At 33.3% G+C, this 23,602-nt stretch overlaps 1 protein-coding gene across 1 annotated transcript in view; it reads right to left on the bottom strand.

The window, feature by feature from the left end:
• The window catches only part of LOC146529803 (uncharacterized), a 74,354-nt gene that overhangs the window by 5,171 nt on the left and 45,581 nt on the right, over nt 1-23,602 (bottom strand). Inside the window, exons 2-4 of the mRNA XM_085200482.1 lie at nt 14,471-14,833; nt 9,005-9,122; nt 1,539-1,708 (exon numbers count right to left, since the gene is read on the bottom strand). Of these exons, the coding sequence (XP_085056608.1) occupies nt 1,539-1,708; nt 9,005-9,122; nt 14,471-14,833 (651 nt within the window). The remainder of the gene's footprint in view (nt 1-1,538; nt 1,709-9,004; nt 9,123-14,470; nt 14,834-23,602) is intronic.

Here is a 23,602-nt window from a genome sequence, read left to right as displayed (position 1 = left end):
TTTGTCATTTATAGGAGGGCCATATATTTTTAAAATCAGAATAATTTTAATTAGTCAGTTTTAATTATAACTGAATTATTGTTTTTTTAGCTTCACACTTTTTTATCTGGCATATCAGGGGAGAGAAAGAAAAATCCGTCCTCAATCTTTTGCCGGAATCCGAGACATTATGAAAATAACTCATTCCCCGAGTAGGGATCGAACACACAACTTACTATCTACAGTGATACACTGCCACACTGCGCCATAGTAGCCTTATTTTTTAATTACTTTCTGTTTCCATAAATTAATCTTACACAAAAGTTATTCTTAACTTCCAAACCATACCTTTACAAAACTCAACAACCCCAAAACAGATTAAGTATTCTCCATTTCTATTACAGATTTTTTCTAACAATAAAGTTAATCAAGTATTAAATTATTCACCAGTTTCATTGTGGTGGACCCCTCATCCGCACAGTTTAGATAACTGTGCACACAAACTTTGGCAAGATAAAAAGCTGAAATGGCCTTCCCGCAAATTATACGGCGGAATTGTTATTCCGCTACCTTAAAATATATTTATATTAGTTTACTCTTTTCAGTTTCTGCCTACAATCGGGTTAACGGACGACGAAATGGATTTTAGAATGGTTTAACTACTTGTTTAGGGTGCTACTTATAAATAACAGTTTTTTTAGTAGTGAGAGAGAGATAGTGATCAGAAAACACCAACTATTTGAATAAATGATGATGATAGCCGGAATTTAGTGCCTTATTTTATCTATATAATTGTCATGTGTCATGTATCAAGACGTCTCATGTGCACAACAGTCGCACTTTTTGATTCAACTTCTTTTCTTTCCGGATTTGAATTTTAAAAGTCATCATGCCGCACTGGTTGTTTCATTTATCTATAAAAATGAGGGTTGTAGGTTCAATCTTCATTCGAGGGAATCAATTATTTAACTGTCCTTCTGGACAAAAATTGGCGTTGCGTTTTACCAATTAACACTTGTGCCTACCCTGCTATAAGTTTAAAAACTTCAGGTGAAAAGAAATTATAAAATAAAATTAACCCTTTAAAAGTACCTACAACGTTTTTTTATAAAACATCTTGCGTTTATTAGTACTAAAAAATTATATTCGTTTCGCCTCGCAAATGTATAGAAAGGTTGAATTTTTGGGTCTCGAATACTGCTCTTGATTACCGCAATGTTTTAATTTTATGATTAAGTTATTTTAATACTCTAACGGAATTCGTAAACGGTTTTTTCTTTGAGCGTACTTTAGATACTTGGGTTAAAGTTTACTTTGTATATTATTGTAGTTTCATTTATTTTTGAGATCGGAATATTGTTTTATTTTTACGATTTTTCCGTCGTAGCAGAGTGGGCAGAGAGAGCTTAATTTTAATACACTCCATTTCTCCACATTCCGCTGGATTTTTCAGACATAGGGTATTGACTGGCGGAGCTTAACGCTGCACCCTACACCTAAAGTATAAAATCATATTAAACGATCATTACAAACCCACGAAAACCCACAAATCCACTAACCTGGATAGTAAATAGCCTCTTTCCTTACAGCGTAGTTCGCGAGTGGTATCCGCAAAGTGCAAATAAATTCCGCCGGGGTCGGCAGGTCCGCGTCCAGCAGCGTGACCGACGCCACCGCCGAGTACCTCCCGTTAACGAGCTTGAGTGTGTGCGATACGCCGTCTAAACGCCTAGAAAAGTCATTTAACTATTAATAGAATGTTTATGTTAATAATATTATATGTAAATTAATTGTTTAAGGTTAAATATAATAATAATCAATTATTACTTATACAGAAAAATATATAACTTGTCGTTGCATTTGTCATTCTTTGAAAAAAGTCCCAATATATTTTTTTGAGGTATTTAAAGGTATCCTTTAGTATAAGAGACAACCTAATATACAAACACATCAACGTAAGCGATTCCCCGACTGGGAATCGAACCCATAACAAATGACATTTATTGTTGTTGTTGTTCTTTAATTATGGCGATCCGAGCGTGCCAGTTCAGCACTAATCACTTCGCCAATGTCACGTTGAATGGAAAACACACAAAGGAGAGTACGGTAAAGAGACAATATTACGCAATAGTAGATGCACGTTAAAAAGAGATCAAATGACATTTAGACGCTCTAACTAAAAGTTCAACTTGAAATATGTCCCTTGTGTCAAATGTCAATTGTACAGACCACATATAAACAAAGAAAACCATATTGTACATTAAATAATAACAATAAACTAATATATAGAATTAAATGCAGTCGATGCTCATGCGGGAAGCTCGAGATTAGTCATTTCCTGTAGAACTGACAATAATGATATTTAGATGTAAATTTATTTGTGTCGATTGATTTGAAATCACATGTGGATAATAAATATTAATAAACATCCTGAAATTAATCATACTTTTATTATTCTTTAAAATATATTTTTTAAGCTTCACGATTTGTATCTCACAACAGTATAGAGATAAATTTAGTGTCAACACTCACTATTCAAGTTTCCAGCCCTATTTTTTCTCAAGATATCGCTTGTTAGGGGATGGAACTCAACGCTGCACATTGTCAGGCTAGAACGGTAAAATTATTATATTTTTTCAATGACCTCAGTCTTTAGGCCTCCAAAACCATCCCCACGAGTGACATTCGAATCCACAACCATCAAACTCATCCAGAAATATTACTCTAATACATACAGTGACAATATTGATCGCAGGGGATCGCCTCACAGTCTAATATTGCAAATAAGGTGGCGTACGCTGATAAAAATGCTCGTACCAATTTCAAAACATCGTTTTTTTCCCGTTTACTTTACATAATCCTGCAATGCATTATACTTTCGTGAATGTATGAACATAATGGAGCTTCTTTTTACGTGATATATAAAAAATGTATTGCAGTACATTAATTAAAATATTTTTTTCCACTAGCTTCCTTCTGCTTTTTACGCCGTATCCCGCATATATGTAGTTGGGAAGCAGGTGCAGAGGATACCTAGTGTTAAGACATTCCGTTATCCAGTTTTGAAGTCTTAGAGACATTACGTGTTGAGTGACCGAACTCGCCGTCGTGCTTTCTTGTCACTAACGATTAACTTAATTTTCATAAATTATAGATGCTGTATTTAATTGCTAGTTTACAAATGTTAGTTATTATCATTTGATCACACAGGCGAAGCCGCGGACAAAAGCTGGCTTATTACAAAAAATATAAACAATACAGATTAACATAGATTTAAATCTTAATAGAAATTTAAAAGAGGATCAGGGCAAAAGTGCTGTGAACCATAAGATTTTTCGCAAGCAACCAAGAGGTTTATCGCAAGAAAAATAAATTTTAAAACGGAAAGGGCCCGCGCTTCTTAGAACTCTTAATCGAATCAATGTTTTTAAGACGCTTAAGGTTGTTATATATACGAGTATGTACTAGTCATTGTATCGCATAAAACTAAAATGGAAGAAAAAAACAAATATTTTTTACAAATAACCAACAGCGTTAAAGACCTTGTGTGCTAGGTGAAATGTTACCAAATAAGCTGAGGTGTAATTTAAAAATAAATATTTTTCTATTGTCGATTTAAATTCATACTAGTACCCATACCATATTGAGGCACGTTCTAACTGCTCTACAAAGGCCTCTATGAATAAATACGAAAATCTTTCAACGATAACACTCTATAAACCCGATTGCGCTATAAAATAGCCTTCTGTATATACATTCATATATAATATATATCCACAGAAAATATTCTCATGAAAATCATAAAACGAAATCCACTTTTGTCTAACACAGAATTTTTTAAAAATTTATATAGTTCCAGCCAAAAATATTTCCAATATCGAAAAATATGGAGATCGTTCCGCTTTGTATACTTCCTACATTTGATCGATATTTTTTAACAAAAAGCGCACTTTAGATGTTTTTGTATAGATATCTATGCAAGTTATGTGATTTTTCTTTTTTTTAGCTTCACACTGTGTGCCACATATAACAGGATACGCCGAGGGAACCTAGTGTTAAGAATATTCGTTTCCCACTTTCCACCTAATTTTCGAAACATGTTGAGTAGTGGAACTCAGCTCTGAGCTATCTCATATGCGGTATATAGCAGAAAACCACAGCATGTGAGATAAAAAAATACACATTCATAATAACCACTTAAGATGTTTTATTACAGATAGAAGATTACACCAAACATATTTCAGTTGAGAGTTGGCAGGTAACACCAGGCTGAAAGCCACCGGATTTAATCTCCGCCTTAACCGTTGCCAAGTTTCTTTATAAATTTATTGGTCATTCATATTTTTATAGCGACCATACTCGAAGTTATGTTTTCGTATTGTTAACCAAATTTATGTTTTTTTAATGTGAAATTAATTATATTATATTTTTTAGAAGAATTTAGTGTTGTTTTAAGGCCGTCGCGATGCAAGTGGCATGAGTAACAAGGCAAAACGCGGCGTTGAATTCCGCCACTTGACACGTAATGTCTCTAAAATTCGTGTCGTTTCGAAAGTGGGGAACGGAGTATTTCAACACTGGGTTCGCTCTGTTTACTCTCCCATATACAAAGTCTAGGGTTAAAACATTCTGTTAAGATTTCTCTGTTAACATTTCAATTGCTACCGCTAACGGACGGTGTACGATCACACACTGTTCTAATCGGTAAACTTTATGTGCGTATAATAATCAATATGTAATGTATGTTTAATAAATCTTCAGTACAAATTCGTAGACACCAAACTTAAGATTCTATTAAAAAAAATTAGAATTTCTTCATACATTCAAAGAAAGGCTTTGTTTTGGTTACAATTTGCGTGGTGTTTTTCTTATTACTGTCGTACAATAGTAGATAAATTATTTTTTTCAATATAATAGAATTTCTAAAAACGATTAATAATAAGCAAATACTTAGAAAACATATTGAAAGGAATTCATTATACTTTTAATATCAAATAATATTCAGACAACCTTGTTAATTACACAATTTTTTTTTCTTTGTAGGTACTTTTATACTTTTATAAACGCGACAGGTTGAGAATTCAATGCCCACTCCAGTATATTTTCATTTCGTAGGTAACGATGCATAGCGCGGCGTTGAGATCCGCACTAAGCACGCAATGCCTCCAGAATTCGGCTGGACGTGAGGAACGGCAGCATCTTAATGGAAAATGATAGCAGAGCAAGCAGAGGAAACTTGACTATATACTATAGATGCAAGGTACATTGTAAACGAGAGAAAAGAGAAAGAAAATAGCACCCATTGCTAGCTAAGAAAGAGAAAAGAAAAATAATTCATTCTCAACGACATCTTTGAAGTTATATTAGTCACAAGTTAAATTTCACTCAATTCATACCGGGACAGGAGCACAGGTGCTTCTTTCACGTTCAAATAAACACGACTCGGGAAAGTGGACTGTCAAATTACATCATTTGTAATTCTTAAGGCTTTTGTTCCTTTACAATTGGTTATGAGGGGAGCCGCAGCTTTTTTAAAGTTAGTCCTGCATTGCAGATGTTGGTAGCTATCTGTTGGGGCGTCGTAGTGCTAATTATATCTTTTTTTAAAGGGAATATTTTGTGAATATTTTTTTATTCATAAGAAATAGCTTGAAACAAGAGGTACAAGGTAAACGTAAACGTAATGGTTGTGGGTTCTATTCTCATTCGAGTGAATTAGATATTTAATATCTTCGTTTTTTCCACAGAGCAGGAATCGAATCGACTACCGTTGCCTTTACAGCCAAAAGCTGCAAAACGAACGCCTCATTTAATTTCATATTTCTATTTATACATTATACATCATTTAATCTATAACAATTACTAAAATTATTCAGTCAAATTAGTTTTCATACCAATGCTTAAACACAAAACACTCTACATTTAATTACCTTGTCATAAAATTTCTATACAGACATACAAATTGTCAATAAAATAATTACAAAATTAACTTACCAGAGACAAGAGAATGAAAATTGAATGAATAGGAAATGAAAATATTAAACATTTCGCTCCCCCGAGAGGGAATCGAACCCCCAGTCGTCGGAAACCCGAAGAAGTGATTTAATATTAACGGAGTGCCTTGTAATGTCCATTCAGTGCTTAAATACAATACATAAAATTAACTTATATCAATATAAAATAAGCCATCAAAATGAAATTTAAATTCAATATAACATATTAAAATACAATATTTAGTAATAAACAGACCAATTGCAAACAAAATGCTAAATAATGAGTAGTATTTTAAAGGGGAAACGAATTGAATGTCGAAAACTGGTGACAAGTTGATATAAAATGTAATAGGATTAACCATATGATGGATTTTACATATGCTCTGATTATTCTGAAATAAACGCACCATAGTCGATTGTTGTGGAGAAATGGTTTTGAAGCCATTAAACGTGTTATATGTTTGGTAACTGCTGGAAGTTCCTGCGAACTGACAATACTGACATTTTACAACTGTAAATTAAAAGTTTTAGATTTTAAATCTTATTTGCTGGAACATTGTTTGACTGTCAATTAATTCTTAGGTCTCGAGTTACGTTAGTTAATACGTTTAGATTAAATGTGTTATAACTGTATTTCGCACATAGCCTTAGGCAGAGGGGAACTGGGAACTTATTTTTAAAACTCTTCGTTCCTCATTTATATACTTCCGTTCTTCACTTTAGGCCGAATTCTTGAGGCAATGCCTGTTTTGAATAGAACTTAATACCGCGGTTTGTCTCATTATTATTAGAGCAAGGAAAACGACTTAAAATGACAAGTCATTCCCTCGAGTGGGAATCGAAACCACGAGCATTTGCATCTACGAAAGTGTCTTAATGGGAACGGAACCTGCCCCTCTATGTGTGGCATACATATGTAAAGCTAAAAATCTCAAAGAGAAATCATTTGATGTCAATATCAATCATTGATGACACAAATAGATATTAGAAGTATAATTATTTCAAGTATGTACTTAGCTTTTAAATATAAATATAATATAAGAACACGTGTGTAATATCCATTCCGCAAGTATACGAGTATGTAGTAATGTAACAAGTATATCACACGGCCACGGCCATCTGGCAATATGTTGGAAGATTCATGACTTTTGTTGTTCAACATAAGATATGGCATACCTATTGAGGTAAGGTAATATATGTTATGTTTTCAAGGAAGTATAGAAAGTTTCAAATGTTCTGAAATTTGTTTTTAGGATTTCGTATCCTAATAGAAAAAAACAAAGCCCTTATAGTATATTTTTGTTTGTCTCTATGTCTAAAAGACCATTTATCTCGAGATTATGTAGAATTATTGAATTGAAATTAATATTAAAAATTCAAATGTACCTACATTCCCTTATAGCACAGGAAAAACAAAGCTTCTAACTCAACGTAATCAAAAGACACGATCGTTTATGCATCGTTTTAGCTGTATTTTATATGAAAGTCTATAGGGTTCCGTCCATGGACTTACAATTATAAAATTTGGCAATAAATAAGATCAATACAATATGAACATTATCCACTTTCCGCCAAATTATGAAGGCATTGCGTATTCAATGGCGAAACTCAACGCCGCGAGGAAATTTAAATAATTAAATATTTGATATCCCAAGTAGAAACCGCTTTACAGTCGCACGACATTTTTTATACGTTTTCTAAAACATTCTTCTCCACACTTAACTACTTGATTAACTTAAAACAATGCAGTTTCAAAACTCAACTAAAGTAGTTTGTCAAACGTATAAAGAGAATGTAAATCACTTCTAGGATTCATAATGAAACTTTTGCGGCTTTATCCACGTGAATTTTAAGTCGGACTGGACATACTAAATCCTTTAAAATTCAAGCTCGTTTACCGCAGTTCATAAGAAGGGATCTCGTGTTTACTTTATGAAGGTACAATGGTTCATTGTATTATTTCTCTCCTGGAATGATATTACCGAGATAAGTTTAGAGTTAATTTGTACGCAGTAAAATTAAATACAAGAGGTATACTCGTACTAGTGAAATCTCTCTATAATTTTTTAAAAGGTTTTGGCCCTTATAGAGCCATCAGAATCATTTGCTAAATAATTCTGTGGCAGTATATGATTTTTATGTTTTGTCTAAGAAATACAATCCACTTAGCAAGGTAGACGATAGACCTAGTTTAATTTTCATTGCTCATTGAGTGACAGAACACAACGTCGCGCTTTGTCTGTGGCAGTAACAAAAAATCGCACGAGTAAGAATCGAAGTCGTAATCATCGCTTTCACAGTCATACGTATACTGTACCACTGTGTCAGAAGGGCATCTAGTTATTTAAACTATTGTAACAATTGGTAAATGAAAATTATTTGAATGTAATATTCAATGCGACTATTGAAACTAACTTATGTAACAAGCAAAATATCATACAAAAACTCAATTTACACGCGATATAATTCCATTAAAGGTAATAGAGCAATAAAGAACCTTGGAAAAATACTATTTTACAATGAATTCGACAAAAAAATGCTAATTTCTATATTACTGGAGCTATCGCTGATATCTTTTCTGTTTTTAACGTCTATACGTTTTTATATAATAACTTTGATTGTATTATCCTTTTAAAGCAATAATATTAGTATATAGGAAGAAGATTAGAAAAAACATAGTGTTAAGATATTTCGTTCTCCGCTTTCCGCCAAATTTTGATTTACTGCGTGTCGAGTTCATGGATTCTCTACACATTTATACCTAAAACCTTTATAAGTGCTTATGTAGATTTTAATTCTTACACAATAATTATTTCAATTTAATGTCTTTTTCCCATTTTCTCGCTGAGTGTGGTTTCAAGTTCCACTACTCAATACGTGTTGTCTCGATAATTGGATGCAAAATGAGGAACAGTATACCATATCACTAGGTTCCCTCTACCTACCTTAGCAAGGTATGCAGAATAAGACATAAAGCTATAAAAAAATGGCATTTATGACTAAAGAAGCCTAATTTAAACATTTTTTCCTACCTTTCCGGTGTCGCCAGTGTCAAGTTGGGAGCAGGAAAGGCGCCGTCCGCTGCGCAGATGACGTTCACTGTGTCGTCGTCAGTCTTATTCTGGATAAGCCGGAAGTTCGTCTCCGGTACTGCAACCATACAACATATTATTTAATATAAGAAACAGCTTTAGTATTAGCGAATACTAACTTTCTGATAAATTATTTGAGATATTTCGTGTCACGTAACTCAACGCTGCGCTTTGTCTTCTAACAATCCTAAGGAAATTAAAATATTTCTCTAGATTAGTGGGGATCGTGCCGTTTCGCTACGAACGGTGCAAGCAACAGTTAATGGTTAGAAATTAGAAGAAATACTTAAATACAAAAACATATTTTTTAAAAAAATTGTGAAATTCATATAATTTCAATAATATTACTTGTACTCGAATTATCATTTTGGTGTTCCGCAGTCAGTAAGGGATCAGAATAAGTTATTCGAGTAGATTAGATGTAATGAGGGAATTTGGGTAACGTGACTTCTAACTGCCCCAAGTAAATTATAATAATGATGGACATTTATATTTAGTGGTGTTAGGTAAATTATCATAGCGGTATTTGAAGTCCTTTATTTTTATTTTTATTTTTAGCTTCACGCTGTATCCTGCACATATCAGAGTAGACAGAGGAAACACCTAGTGTATCGCAGCCATTGCGTGTTGAGTGGCGGAACTCAGCGCCGTCCGCCCCGCCGCCGCAATTTTATTTGCCCTCGCCGCAAAGAAAATTTTGAACATAAAATTCTGACACACACGCCCACACATAACTGGCTCTATATGGGCAGGAAGCGGAAAACAGAATTTCCCTATTCAATTCCCTACCATTTTCTTATTCTGATTATTGAAAAAAGGAGTTTTCCTAAGAAAATTTGAAAATATAGCCCAGAGTCACATTTAATTTTGATTTTACTGCAAAATGAACAAAATAAATCATTGTACAAAAAATAAACATTTAAATAACTTTCACTAAAACAAAAACAACGATATTGCAAAACAAAGGCAAGTGCATTTAATGAGCTGTTAACATTCCAGCTACGTACCAAAACGGTGTTATAAAGTCTAAAATGGTTTTGTAGAACACACTGTATACGTTAAAAATGTAATTTCTTTGTGTTTTCTGAAACCATCTGGCTTTCTTCTTTGCTAAGTTCTTAGTTCTCGTGAAATTTTCTTTTAAGACGGCAAATACCCCTGCTTAACTTTAATGCTAATAGTCTGGTATCAGGGTGTTCTATTAAATTTTTTATAACGTGGTTTGAGATTAATATTAAATAGTTTATTATTTTGTTTTGAGCAAGCAAAAGTTTAATGATATTACTTAAGATTTTCTGCACAATATTATGATATTTTTTTCTGTTTTGTTATTTTATTTAAAATAAATATAATAAGTAAATCATTTCAAATTTAATTCCATAATTAAACCTAATTTTGTTTAAATTATGGCATTATGATTTCTTCAAGTCATAAGATCCAAGTTTTGTCACAACGTCTTATACAACTAAGCCGGTAATAAATTACACATAAGTACAAGGACTTAGAGTAACTCCTAAGAGACAACATTTGGAAGCGTGTTAAATAACATATATATCTGCTGGCTTAATTTCCACCAACGAATTAACGTATGAGGAAAAAAGAACGGTACTACGAAGACGGTGTACTATGTAAAGAATAAAGTATTAGATGTAAAAAGCTTTGATGAATTAAATTACTCAGTGAAAAATTTTGTTCTTATTTAAAGGCAGTATTTAATATATAGGTACATTCATCACTAAATTATAGACCAACAAGAAAATTGGGGAAAAAATTGGGAACAATTTGCCACTAGGTGACCTCTGTCTACTCTGCTATGCTAGGGTTCAGCTGTTTTTTTTAATATTATTAAATATTTAACCAGCAGTACATAATCTTAGTAAAAACGTTAAAACTTATTTGTCCTTTTATTTCATGTCTTCTATAATTATAATAATATTTTATCACGTGTATCAAGACAGATGTAATGACTCTCTGCTTCTCTTTTTCCTTTCAAATATTTAATACATGAAAATAATTAAAACCGAGTGAGATTTGAACCCACAACTACTTATCATACAGTCGGCCTCCAAAATAATAAAATTACTTCTGCAGTATTATAAACTACTAGCGGACGCGCGCAGCTTCGCTAGCGTATTTAAGGGTGAATTATAATAACCCATGAAACATGTGTTCAATGAAATATTTTTAAGAGTCTAAATTTCAAATTTTATAAAAATCGGTGGTGATTTAAAGATTTTTCCATACAAACTTTCAACCCCTTATTTGCACCCTTAGGGGGTAAATTCTAGAAAACCATGAAACATATGTTCAATTAAATATTTTTATGAGTCTAAATATCAAATTTTATAAAAATCAGTGGCGATTTAAGATTTTTCCCATACAAACTTTCAACCCCTTATTTGCACCCTTAGGGAGTGAATTCTAGAAAACCATGAAACATGTGTTTAATTATATACGTTTAAGAGTCTGAATTTCGAATTTTATAAAAATTGGTGACGATTTAAAATAAACCTATACAAACTTTCAACCCCTTATTTGCACCCTTAGGGGGAGAATTCTAGAAAACGATGAAACACGTGTTCAATTAAATATTTTTAAAAATATAAATTTCAAATTTTATAAAAATCGGTGCCGATTTAAATTTTTTTCCATACAAACTTTGAACCCCTATTTCACCCCTTTAGGGTTAAAATTTGTCAAAATCCCTTCTTAGTGGATGTCCAGATTACGAAAGTAAACTTTTGTCCAAATTTAACGTCTCTACGCACAGCGGTTACGGCTGTGCGTGCGTCTTACCTCAGTCAGTGAGGACAAGTCCTTTTATATATATAGATATATTTCTAGAAAAACATATTCTTTTTTTTATTTTCAACCGACTGTAAAAGGAGGCAGTTTCAATTTAGCTATATTTTTTTTAATAAAGAGACGTATAGGTACCATAAATATTTTCACCAGTCAATAACGTTATTATCAAATTATATCTAAACGTAGTGACGCCGATAACAATATTGTTCATCATACTACCTACATGATTTGTTGCTTTCTCTCCCACTGATATTACCTTTCACGAAAATACGCACATAAATCTTGAAACTGTCTCAAACTTTTGGCAAAAGTCAAGCGTGCACGATGTTGTGTTCGTATATTAAAAATATATACATATTTTATATATTAATTTGTATGTAAATATATATATACTAGCGGCCCGCTCGCGGTTTCATCCGCGTGAACTATGTTATTATTAATTTCTGTCTCCATGGCTACGTCCTAGTGACGTCTATGCAAAATTTGAGACTCCTAGCATTTGTAGTAACGAAGTTTCATACAAACTTTCAACCCCAAAAACAACCCCTTAGAAGTCGAATATTGCAAATTCCCGTCTTAGCGAGCACCTACGTCCTATAAATAACTCCTATGCAAAATTTCAGATTCCTAGCACATGTAGTTTCTGAGATTTCGTGATGAGTGAGTGACCTTTCGATTTTATATATATAGATAAAGGCAATAGTTGTGGGTTCTATTCCCACTGCGGGGGAAGGAATTATTTCATTTTTGTTTCATTTCCCTCTACTAATAACTGGGGGATGGAGGAGGCTCATCCTCCGCTATTTGGAGGATATAGTGTGAAGCTAAAAAGATATTTATGTATTTAAGATTATATTACGAAATAAAACTGATTTAATTATTCACCAATTACACTAAAATGACAATTTTTAAACAATATTTATTTCTTAAACAATTACCTAACAACAAGGCAGGCAACGACGGTTGAACGAATCTGTTTACATTCGATTAAACGCGTTAACTAAAGGGTGGATTTGCAAATTTAAATATTATAGCTATTTCAACAAACATTTTTTTTAAATTAAACTCCAAGTTCTAGTTTTCTGGGGCACAATTTGAGATAGTAGGTACTATTATATAGATATTTTGTTGACTTTTTCCATTCGTAGGAATTATGTTAAATGTCTTGCACTGGTAAGAATGAACCCACAATCCTGTCTGTTCTGTCAAATATTCCTTAATTACACCCTTATCAAAATTATACCTTTCATTTTAGCGAAATTTTAAATCATAAATGAAATTTACGTAAAAATCGTGTTACTAAATATGGCCGACGTCGATGACAAGCCATTTCTTTTGTTACCCCGAAACCGCACAATTCTTGCAAAAACGTAAACGGATAGCAGATGCTGTTAACCTTGGTTAGCTTATTCGTAAACAAGGAAGATATTTAAAGAGAGAAAAAATGGATAAGATAAAAGAATATTTACAAACTTCATGCTGTAGGTATCCAGCATTTAGTAATATTATGGCACTCTGTTCTCGATTTTAGAGACATTACATATTGAAACGGAACGGAAACGAAATGGAACGGAACTTAATGCCGTGTTTTGTCTTGTTACCAGAACCACGAAAACTAAGTAATAAATTATCCTGAATACGCAGCGCTAAGATTCACCATTCAATACGCAACACGAAGGAAAGTGGCAAACGGAAATGTGTAAGTGAAGAACGGAATGTCTAAACACTACGTTCCCAGGTTCCCTCTGACCACCCCGCTATAATATACAGAGTGAAGCTAAAAAAATATAATTTCTTATGACTTAAACCAACCGACATTGGTAAATGACGGTAGGACGTGTCATGTGCGTAGTAAGCGTTTTATGAGGAACCGACCCCAAATATGAAATTTTGTATTACATACGTGTTACATGTTGTTTCTATCGAGTTTCTGGATCACTTTCGTGAAAGGCATATAAGATGGCTCAATATTCTTGGTTTTTTTAAAGTAATATTGGCCTGATACGTCTCATTCATTTTAATTTTAAATTTTAATAAATTCTACAATATTAATTTTAAATATTTTTTTTCGCTTTTAATTTCTCATTAATACTTATTATTTTTACATCTACAGAATTCATTTTTGGATTGCCCTTTAATAATCGATTTGCAAAAAATAACAAATAGCTTCTATACTTTTTAATATTTAAACATTTTTTATACTATGGAAGCGAAGCAGACTGAATTTTTAACCCATATTCGATACGTTCTGTCCATTCTAGAGTATTTTTTATTATATGTGTGAGTTAAACGAATATATGCTCTGGAGAAAATGAACACAGTACTTTTGACAATAGAGTAAGATTAAGAAAAAATCAAGAAGAGATATCATACAGGTTCTATGGGGGGGCCAGTTGACGAGGTGACAGAGGTATGCAGAAATCGTTGATAGGCAGTTAGTGGTAGAACACTCCGCTCTCCAATTTCCGCCAAATTCCAGGCGCATTGCATGTTATACGCTTTACCTCGACATCAGAGCGCAAAAATTTATGCAATCACCACCACACACACGTCTGCTGCGTCACGACTAACTAAAAAAATAATGAGACAAAAAAAACTTACCAAAAACAATCATTTGCTTCGTCCTCGAATCCTCCTCCATAAAAGTGGAAACTACACACGTATAGTCACCCGAAATGTCTGTATTCGGCTTCACTATACGCAAGGCTCTATGCATTTTCAATGGATCACTTGAAGCCCGATACGTCAAATCGACCCGACCCCGCAGTATGCCCATATCCTGGGGTTTCTGAGACGCAATCCATTGATATACAGGTCTGGCTTTGTTCTTGAAGAACCACTTCACCACCAATCCTGAGGTATTGTTGCCGTAAGAGTAGTCACAGTCCAAAATGACGGCGTCTTGTACACCGTATTGTATTATTTCTGGAACTATGATTTTGACTATTTTGACTGCATTGAGACCTGGAACAAAATGTTAGGTGTTATTTGGGTTTGTTTAAACTTTTAAAGATTTTATGTAAAACAAAATTGTTAATGCGTGGCGGAGCATAACGCCACGCCTTGTCTACCAGAGCGAGGCCCCATATCAAAAAAATCTTCCTATAGATTTATGTTAAAAATATCAAATATCAAAAATAAACTTCTATCTTGAAATCTTTAAATATTTTACTCATCTATATATATATAAAAGGACTTGTCCTCACTGACTGAGGTAAGACGCACGCACAGCCGTAACCGCTGTGCGTAGAAACGTGGAATTTGGACAGATGTTTACTTTTGTAATCTGGACATCCACTAAGAAGGGATTTTGAAAAATTTTTACCCTAAAGGGGTGAAATAGGGGTTCAAAGTTTGTATGGAAAAAAAATTTAATCGGCACCGATTTTTATAAAATTTGAAATTTAGACTCTTAAAAATATTTCATTGAACACATGTTTCGTGGTTTATTAGAATTCACCCCTAATTACGCAAGCGAAGCTGCGCGCGTCTGCTAGTTTATTTATAATCAAATAAGAATACGGAACTTAGTGTAAAGACACTAACTTACTCGACCTTGTCTTATCCTACCTTCGCGCGGTATCCTGCACTTAGGAGGAGGGAAGGCGGAGGGAACCTAGGAACCTAATATTGAGACACTCTGTTTCAATTCTACTATTCCTAACTATTCCTCACAAGGACGACGACCATTGTGTTTACACTAAATTTCTTTACACCGTTTAATTCTAATACAACAACACAAAGTGATTTAAATCAGTATACATCAATGTTATCAACCAAAAGATTTATAGCCAAACAAATGAAATTAAAAAAAAGTCAATCAATCACAAACGAGGCAAGAAGGCCACATTCGATAAACACCACTGATTTGAAATGCTGTGTTTTGTAAACAAAAACAATTCCACGTGACTGACAGCGCATTAATGGATGTGTCAATAATAATAGGAAAATCCAATATTGGCGTCAACACGACATAGAGATTCAACCTCATTTATAATAAAATGTTTATTAATAATCTGTTTGATGATAAATGATGGGTGATTATGGATAGATTTGATTTGGTGGTGTTGTGGCTCAGTGGTTAGTGTGTTTTGCTAGCATAAAAGTAATGGATTCAATATATATTAGAATAGAACATAGCTGTACGTAGTTTCACGCCGCTTTACGCTTTTTCCCGCAAAGCAAAAGGGAAACTATGGTTAGGACACTCCGTTCCTCATTGTCCATCCAATTATTGACTCATTATGTGTTGAGTGGTGAAAAAAATATACAACCAAAACGCCATGGCGTAGTGGCTCACATAGTTTTTGATTTAATTACCATTGACGAATATATATTATTTTTAATTCATCAGTCTATTAACAAGCATGGCGCTAATTTTCGCCACTCAACCCTCGCTAAATTAGGCGATGTGTGAGAAACAGAACACTAGGATTCCTCTGCCTACCCTACGATATAAAATACAGCGCGAATATAAAAAAAAGCTTTTACTCGTACAATAACCTTATTGTAACGTTTACGATATAACTTTTTATAGCTCAAGTCGTTTTAAGATATCTTTCGTACAGCATATTCCCATTGTGAGGGAAAGTTTTCTAGTTTACAGTCAAATGTAACCTAATCTAAAGCAACGCTTCTAACATTAATATTTATGCACCTCCCCACTCAATGTTGTTAGAAGCTCATTTCAAATTCGTTCTTGGATTTACTTAAAAGCGAGCGCCTAAAAATTTTCGGGTTTCACTTAAAATTTCATCTACAAAAGTGACGAAGTGGAAATAGATGAGTGCTTAATGATAAATTCATAAAAGTACATTTGATAGCGTTCGTCAACTACGTGATGTTACTGACAATTGATCAATGTCGCGATGAAACTGAATATTTTTTTGAGTGAAAAAAAAATTCTAATAAATCAAAAATTGGGAAGTATCGAATGTAAACAATAAATAACTGTTAAATGGTTTTTTTTTCATAGAATAGTAAATTTCAGGTGTTAAAAGTAAAATGTATGGTGCACGGGAAATATTACGTATGCATATTTAATTTCTAGTTATGAACTAGAAAAAATTGTTCATATGATAAATATGATGCATTTGAATAACTAATTTATTTAAAAGGGCTATCGTGGCGCATTGGCTATGAGTTCTGCCCCAGCGCCTTCAGAATTTGGCGGAAAGTAAGGGAGCGGAGTGTCTTAACACTAGGTTAAAAAGAAAACACATTCACACGTCAAAACACTAAAATAACTACCATATCCAAAGCACTCAGTTTTCCACTAACGAGGTGAAGCGTTCGGTTCCGGATAAATCTTTCGGTCAGCAAATGTGAAGTCACAGTGTGGTTTCCAGCTATTGTTATAACACGATTGTGTCAGTCTCGAGAGTAACGTGTCAAGTACTTAGAGGACCGGGAATTCTTTTCTAGGATTTGTTGGAACCAACTTCAATCTTTCCTTCAGGATCCGACTGTCCACTTTGAAGGATTATTTGCGATGTGAAATCTTTTCACCGGTTTTTTCAAGCGAATAATGATTCAAAATGTATTCGAATGTATTTTAGTCAATATCCATAATTTTTTTACAACCTGCTTCTGCGTTCTGCCACTCAACACGTAATGCTTCCAGAATTCGGCGGAAAGTGGGAACGGAGTGTTTTAACGCTAGGTTCCCTTTACCTACCCTGCTGTGTGCGGGATACAGCGTGAAGCTATTTTTTTTAACTATAATACATATAATTTCTTACTTAAGCTTTAACACAATGTAACTACAAATATACTACACAAAATGCAAATATACTCAAAACTATAGCGGAATATTTATTTAGGAAGTGGGTAACCTCAAAGTAATTCTAGCTCTCTGTAACACTGAAATTACAATATGAAGGCGAAACACGACGTAATATTCAGATAGCAAGACTCCCAACTGCGCTTAATAAAGACACTTGTATTTCTACACTATTTTACTATATGTCAGAGATTCTAAAATTTGTATTGATTTTTGGTGCTATTGTGAAAGGTAAAATACTGTTCTAGGAAACGTATATACATATATATTTTTCGAGTGCCTATGGTTTATGGAGGTCCAAATCTCGTTACGTTTAATAATATATTTTTCTTTTTTAAGTATAGAATAACCTTTTAAAATGTTAAATATTATACGTAAGAAAATGTTAAATATTTCTTCCCGCTGGTGACAAGGCAAAGCACGGCGTTGATTTTTTGTCACTCAACACGTTATACCTTGAAAATTAGACGAAATATGTGAACGGAGTGTGTTAACACTAGGTTCTCTTTGCCTACCCTGTTGTATGCGGGAAACTGAAAAAATATATACTTGATGTACTTTAACACTAGAAGTGCCGAAGATTGAGACCCCCCTTGAACCGCCGTCGTGACAAATTTGTCCCATTCTACTTATTATGTTGATTGTTGGTATAAAACAAAAAAAATATTATTAAAATAATGCGTAAAATATGTAGACCATCTTTAATAATCAATTCTTATTCTTTAACAAGCATAAAAGTACCAAAAAACAAAACACGAAGAAAGAATCAAATATTTCAAATACGTTCTAAGGTCGTGACAACTAACTGAATAACTCTTACAAAATTTTAAGTTATTGAAATTAGTTAATATTATTATTAGGCCAAGTAATACATTAATATATTCTTCATCAGTGACACATCACAGATGATTTATAACATTGCATAGTAATGCCTCCAGAATTCGGCGGAAAATGCCAGCGGAGTGCATAGCACTAGGTTCCCAGGTTCCCTCTACCTACCCTACAATTGCCCACATTTGGTATCGAGTGTTTTTCTGAAATTCAAGCCTAACTTAGTCATCCCTTCATCTGATACCTCACTTGAACTAGCGGCAAAATTTCGTATTGACACCAATTTTACCCTACTTTTCAGGCTATTATTTTTTAAGATTTATACATAAATGTATAGTTTTCAGATTTTTTCTTGTACTAGTACTACATATAGATGCTAGCTGCCAAATTTCATAATTCTAAGTTAACTGAAAGTACCTTATTAATTTGATTCCCTTTATAGTGTCGAAATACACGTTTTTTACTATATAAATGGTCATATCTTTTTTTAAGGGCGCTTTTTCAGGAAATCAAGGGATTGTAGATCGTCATATAGTTGATATTCATATACTCATATGAATATCAACTCGATTTGTCCAAGCATTCCTGAGATAAAGGCACAGACAGACGGATGGACAGAAAAATGATCTTATAAGGGTTTTTTATTTCCTTAAAACCTAAAGAACACTAAAAACTTAGGCATTGACTGCTAAACCTACTATTCAATTTTTTTCCGCCCCCGCATCGCCCTTTCACCTCCACCTCGTCCCCGAGGCATGAAAATATGTCAAATTATACCCTCAAATAAAAAAATAATAATGGCGGGACAAAAATGACCCAGCGGCAGTTCTAGGTATATCTAATTTTTTTTCAAAAAGTATGACTGGTATGAAATTATTTATATTTTTAATTAAATAAAGGTGTAAAATTGGTAATAGTAAAAAAATTTCATCAACATAAATTAACAAATAAAAAAGTTATATACAATCAAAGTTGCGTTTGGGACAAAAATGGGGCGGCGGCGCTTCTAGTGTTAATAGAAAGTATGCATAGGGAAGTAAAATACGTGGATAAGGTTAAGATTGTAGGGTTCTATTGTCAGAGATAAGGCATGCATATGGACACTTGAAACTACGAGTGTGAATCATTGTTGGAGATAGTGTCCTCACTGGGACGAAGATGAATAATGGGGGGGCGTTTTAACAAGGCTTGTATCGATAACAGATATTACATTATTGTTATTATTATTATGACAGAGGAAACCTAGGAACCCAGTGTTAAGATACTCCGTTCCCCATTTCGCTATTCTTCGATTCTTTTGGGGCATTGCGTGTTGATTGGCGGAACTCAACGCCGCGCTTTGCCTCGTTAATAGGGGGAGGAAATGAAAATATTTCATTAATATTTTATATTATACTAGCGACCCCCTTGCGGCTTCGCCCGCTTTTACTACTGGATTATTCATATAATGTATGTTTGCAAAGCACTTAAGATAATGTTAAATTTATTAAACCCTAATGCAACCCGCATTTTCGTAGTTTCAATAAGGATTTTCCAATTGTTTTACACAGCAAGGATTTTTTCGTAGGTACCGTAATTTTAAATCTGTGCTACTAATCTTTTCAAGTACTTATTAAAATATATTTAAATGACTATTTTTAGATAGTTAAATGACTATTTTTAAACGGAAGAAATTATAAACAAAAGCCTACCTACTAAAAATAATAAATAAACTACTACAAAAAATATATCGCGCTGAAATAATACATTCAACTCCAATTATCTAACACGTGCAAACGCATCTAAATCTTCGTTGCTATAAAGGCAGGCGGGTTTTTTTTTGCTTGTGGTTAATGCTGAAGAGAGTATTCTGTCCCTGATGAAAAGCAAGCACTACGTGGCTGCCTGTGTGGAAAATTAAATAAAATGCATCGGCCGGGAATCGAACCCGCGTGGCAGGCGAGCATTCTACCACTGAACCACAGATGCGTGTAAGGCAGGCGGGTGCGGTGGGCGCATGGCGAGTGGAGAGCCGTTTCGCAGCAAGGATTTTTTGATATTGTAACAACTTCTAAAGTACTTATTAAAATGAAAAACAGTGAAAGACAGTTTGGATCTACATTAAATAGCCAACGTGACTAATATACTTATTTATATGCTGAGAGTAAGGGATAAGTAAAACTTGAGTCGATACAGCTGAAGTGTCAACGACGTGATATGTCAACAATTAAATGCGTTTTTCTCTAAAACTATTCGCAATTTCGAAATTGTGTAAAAAGCAAATTTTATCTTCGTTTAACGTAGAAAATTAATAAAGTATTTTAAAGGATAAGGATTAATACCATTATGGAAAAATATGACCCACAATAAAAAATATATTGAAATTATTATTTTTAGACAGAAAAATGATCACTACACGTTATTCTTAAAAGATACGAATATGCTCTCGCGGACTTTTTTGTAGATCTTATTAAGAGGAACAATACTCCAGTACATTTTTTTCATGCAGTACTTACCATTAAAGCAGCGCATGCGCGAAAGTGTCTCAACGGGTAGGACTTTATTCATATTTATCGTATTTATGTTAATTTACATAAGAATGTACAAATAATAAACTATATATAAACCTTCTACGAAAAATACTCGACCTAATGGTGAAAACCGCAACAAAATCCGTGGGGTGGTTTAGAAGAAGAAGAGTTAGAAACAACAGACAGACACGAAAAGCGACTTTGTTTTATAAGATATAGGATTCATACATTTTCATGAAATATGTTAATGGGAACAGAGAACACTAGGTTCCCAGGTTACCACTACCTATCCTGCTATGCACGGGATACAGCGTGAAGCTAAAAGAAAGATTTTTTAAAAAAATTGTATTTAAAATGGGTTAATTATAGTATCGCTGAGCTAACATTAAGGTAATTAAATAAAAAATGTATGCAGCAACATAATGTTACAAAGTAATTACTATACAAATATTACTTTATATATTGCGAAACTTTTATAGTTAACAACACGACCGAAATTAGCTGACATTTATTAAACTGACATTTTAAAATAAAATTTCGAGTGGGTGATAATATACATACGAGTATATTTCATTTCAGCTTCTATGGTGTGGTTTTAGATAGGAGTTTTTTTACTTCTTTAATAAAAATCTAGAGGCCACCTGACTGTAAACGCGACGGTTGCAGGTTCGATTGCAACTCAAGGGAAGGAATTATTTTAATTTTCTCGCTCTGGTAACAAAACAAAGCGCAGCGTTAAGTCCTTCCACTAAATTCGCAATGTCTTAAAAAATGAGCAGAAAGTGTTGAACGGAGTGTTTTAATACTAGTTTCCTTCTACCTTTGCCTTGCTACTGTTATACGCGGGATCCAATGTAAAGCTAATCTATTGTCACGTCACTCTGTTTTTCATCTTCTATGTGAATACTTTGCAATCTGTGACAACTAATAAGTATAAGATACCATTGAACAATTTCAGGTTTAAAAGATGTTAATAGGCATAAGTCAATATTATAAAATCTATGTCTTCCTCTCTATCTTTTCAAATAAAAAAAATCCTGAAAAAAAAAACAACAAAATCTTATTTATTCTATTAGAAAAAGAAACTGATAAAAACTATAAGAATTTTCGCAACATTTTGTGTATAATAAAAATAACTTCCTCCAAATACCAACATAGCTGGCCCAGAGCCCGGAGTTATATTATTTTTTAATTTGATTCAGCAGTAACCCTAGTAGGGACCCTTCGACGCTATTTATATTTAATTTGTTCGAGAGCAAAGGGCCCGATAGTAAAGTAAGCTACGTACTCGTAGTTTGTACAGCTTTGGTGCAGTCATTTATTTTAGCTCGCATTAAATTTACATTGGTCATCTGTATTCTGTTCTTTTTGTTCACGTTGAAATGGATGAAATAAAAATTTTGTTAAAATTAACTTTTAACAGAAAATAATTTAAAATTATCGTTCAGTATTGAATTTAAAAGACTGTTAACAAAATTCTTGAGACTTTATTTAAATTTCCAAATTAATATTTTTTCTTGCTTTATAGAAAACCTCGTACCATTAAGACACTCCCATTCCCGATTTTCCGGATTCCGGCGGCATTGCGTGGGAATCGAATTCAATTATCGCATTACTTCGCCCACTCCACAACGGTCTCAAAAATGTCTATACTAACAAACATTTCACGCAGAAAGAAACCTAATTTCTCTAAACACCAAACTTCTCCAAACATCGCCCTATATCCATTAACAGCAAAGAAACACTAACGTTAAGTATATTGATTCTAAATGAACGCGTATACATTTTCTTGAGAGCCACAGATCAATGCTAATCAAATCTCGTTGTAAAGTAAGTAGGTCAGAACAAATTAGGGAAGTAGTTACCTAAAAGCTCGTACTATTTATTACACTCGATGAGCCTCGAGGATGCTATTGTATGGGATTATGATGGGATGTTAGATTGGTATTGGTGGTTATCAGTTCGAGTTCAATCGAGGGTGGTATTAATTTGTTTGTGTTATTATTTAACTATTTAGCATATGTGATGAGTAAAAGTTGTGAAATTTTGCGTCAATTAGTACAAGTTAACGATTGTTGTCATTATTTTTCAATAAAATATGACACTTTTTTAATTTTAACAATAATGTAGGTACATATATTTATATATTTTGTAGATATAACAACACCGATACAGATTAAACTCATTAATAGAAATACTCACTCGTTTCAAATAACTTCGAATCAAATTAACAGAATCATAATTACAATTTAAGGCAAATATTGAAATATTTTACGTGGCGGTACAATATTATTCTAAACGAATATACAAAATATGGATATATTATATTTAACCTTTTTAAACTGTTATTCTAAGCTTTCTTCGGTTTATAATAATACTAGAAACTAGATTTTTTTTAGAAAATGTATAAGAAATATACGTATACTAAGTAATTATCTTATTATTTAAAATGTCCCTCCACAGATGTTAGCTACAAAATAAATTGTAACAACTCTATAAAAAAGTCAATGTAGCTTCACAAGTACGTATGACTTACTGGACAGAGTGGTTGGACAGTTTCCAAAAGGAGCGGGTGCATATCCCGCAAAGTTAATTTTTTATACGTTATCG

Source organism: Heliconius melpomene, chromosome 17, assembly GCF_056956725.1.
Source record: "Heliconius melpomene rosina isolate 202511_hmr_F chromosome 17, ASM5695672v1, whole genome shotgun sequence".
Classification (NCBI taxonomy): domain Eukaryota; kingdom Metazoa; phylum Arthropoda; class Insecta; order Lepidoptera; family Nymphalidae; genus Heliconius; species Heliconius melpomene.
This window is presented reverse-complemented; position numbering and strand designations above follow the sequence as displayed.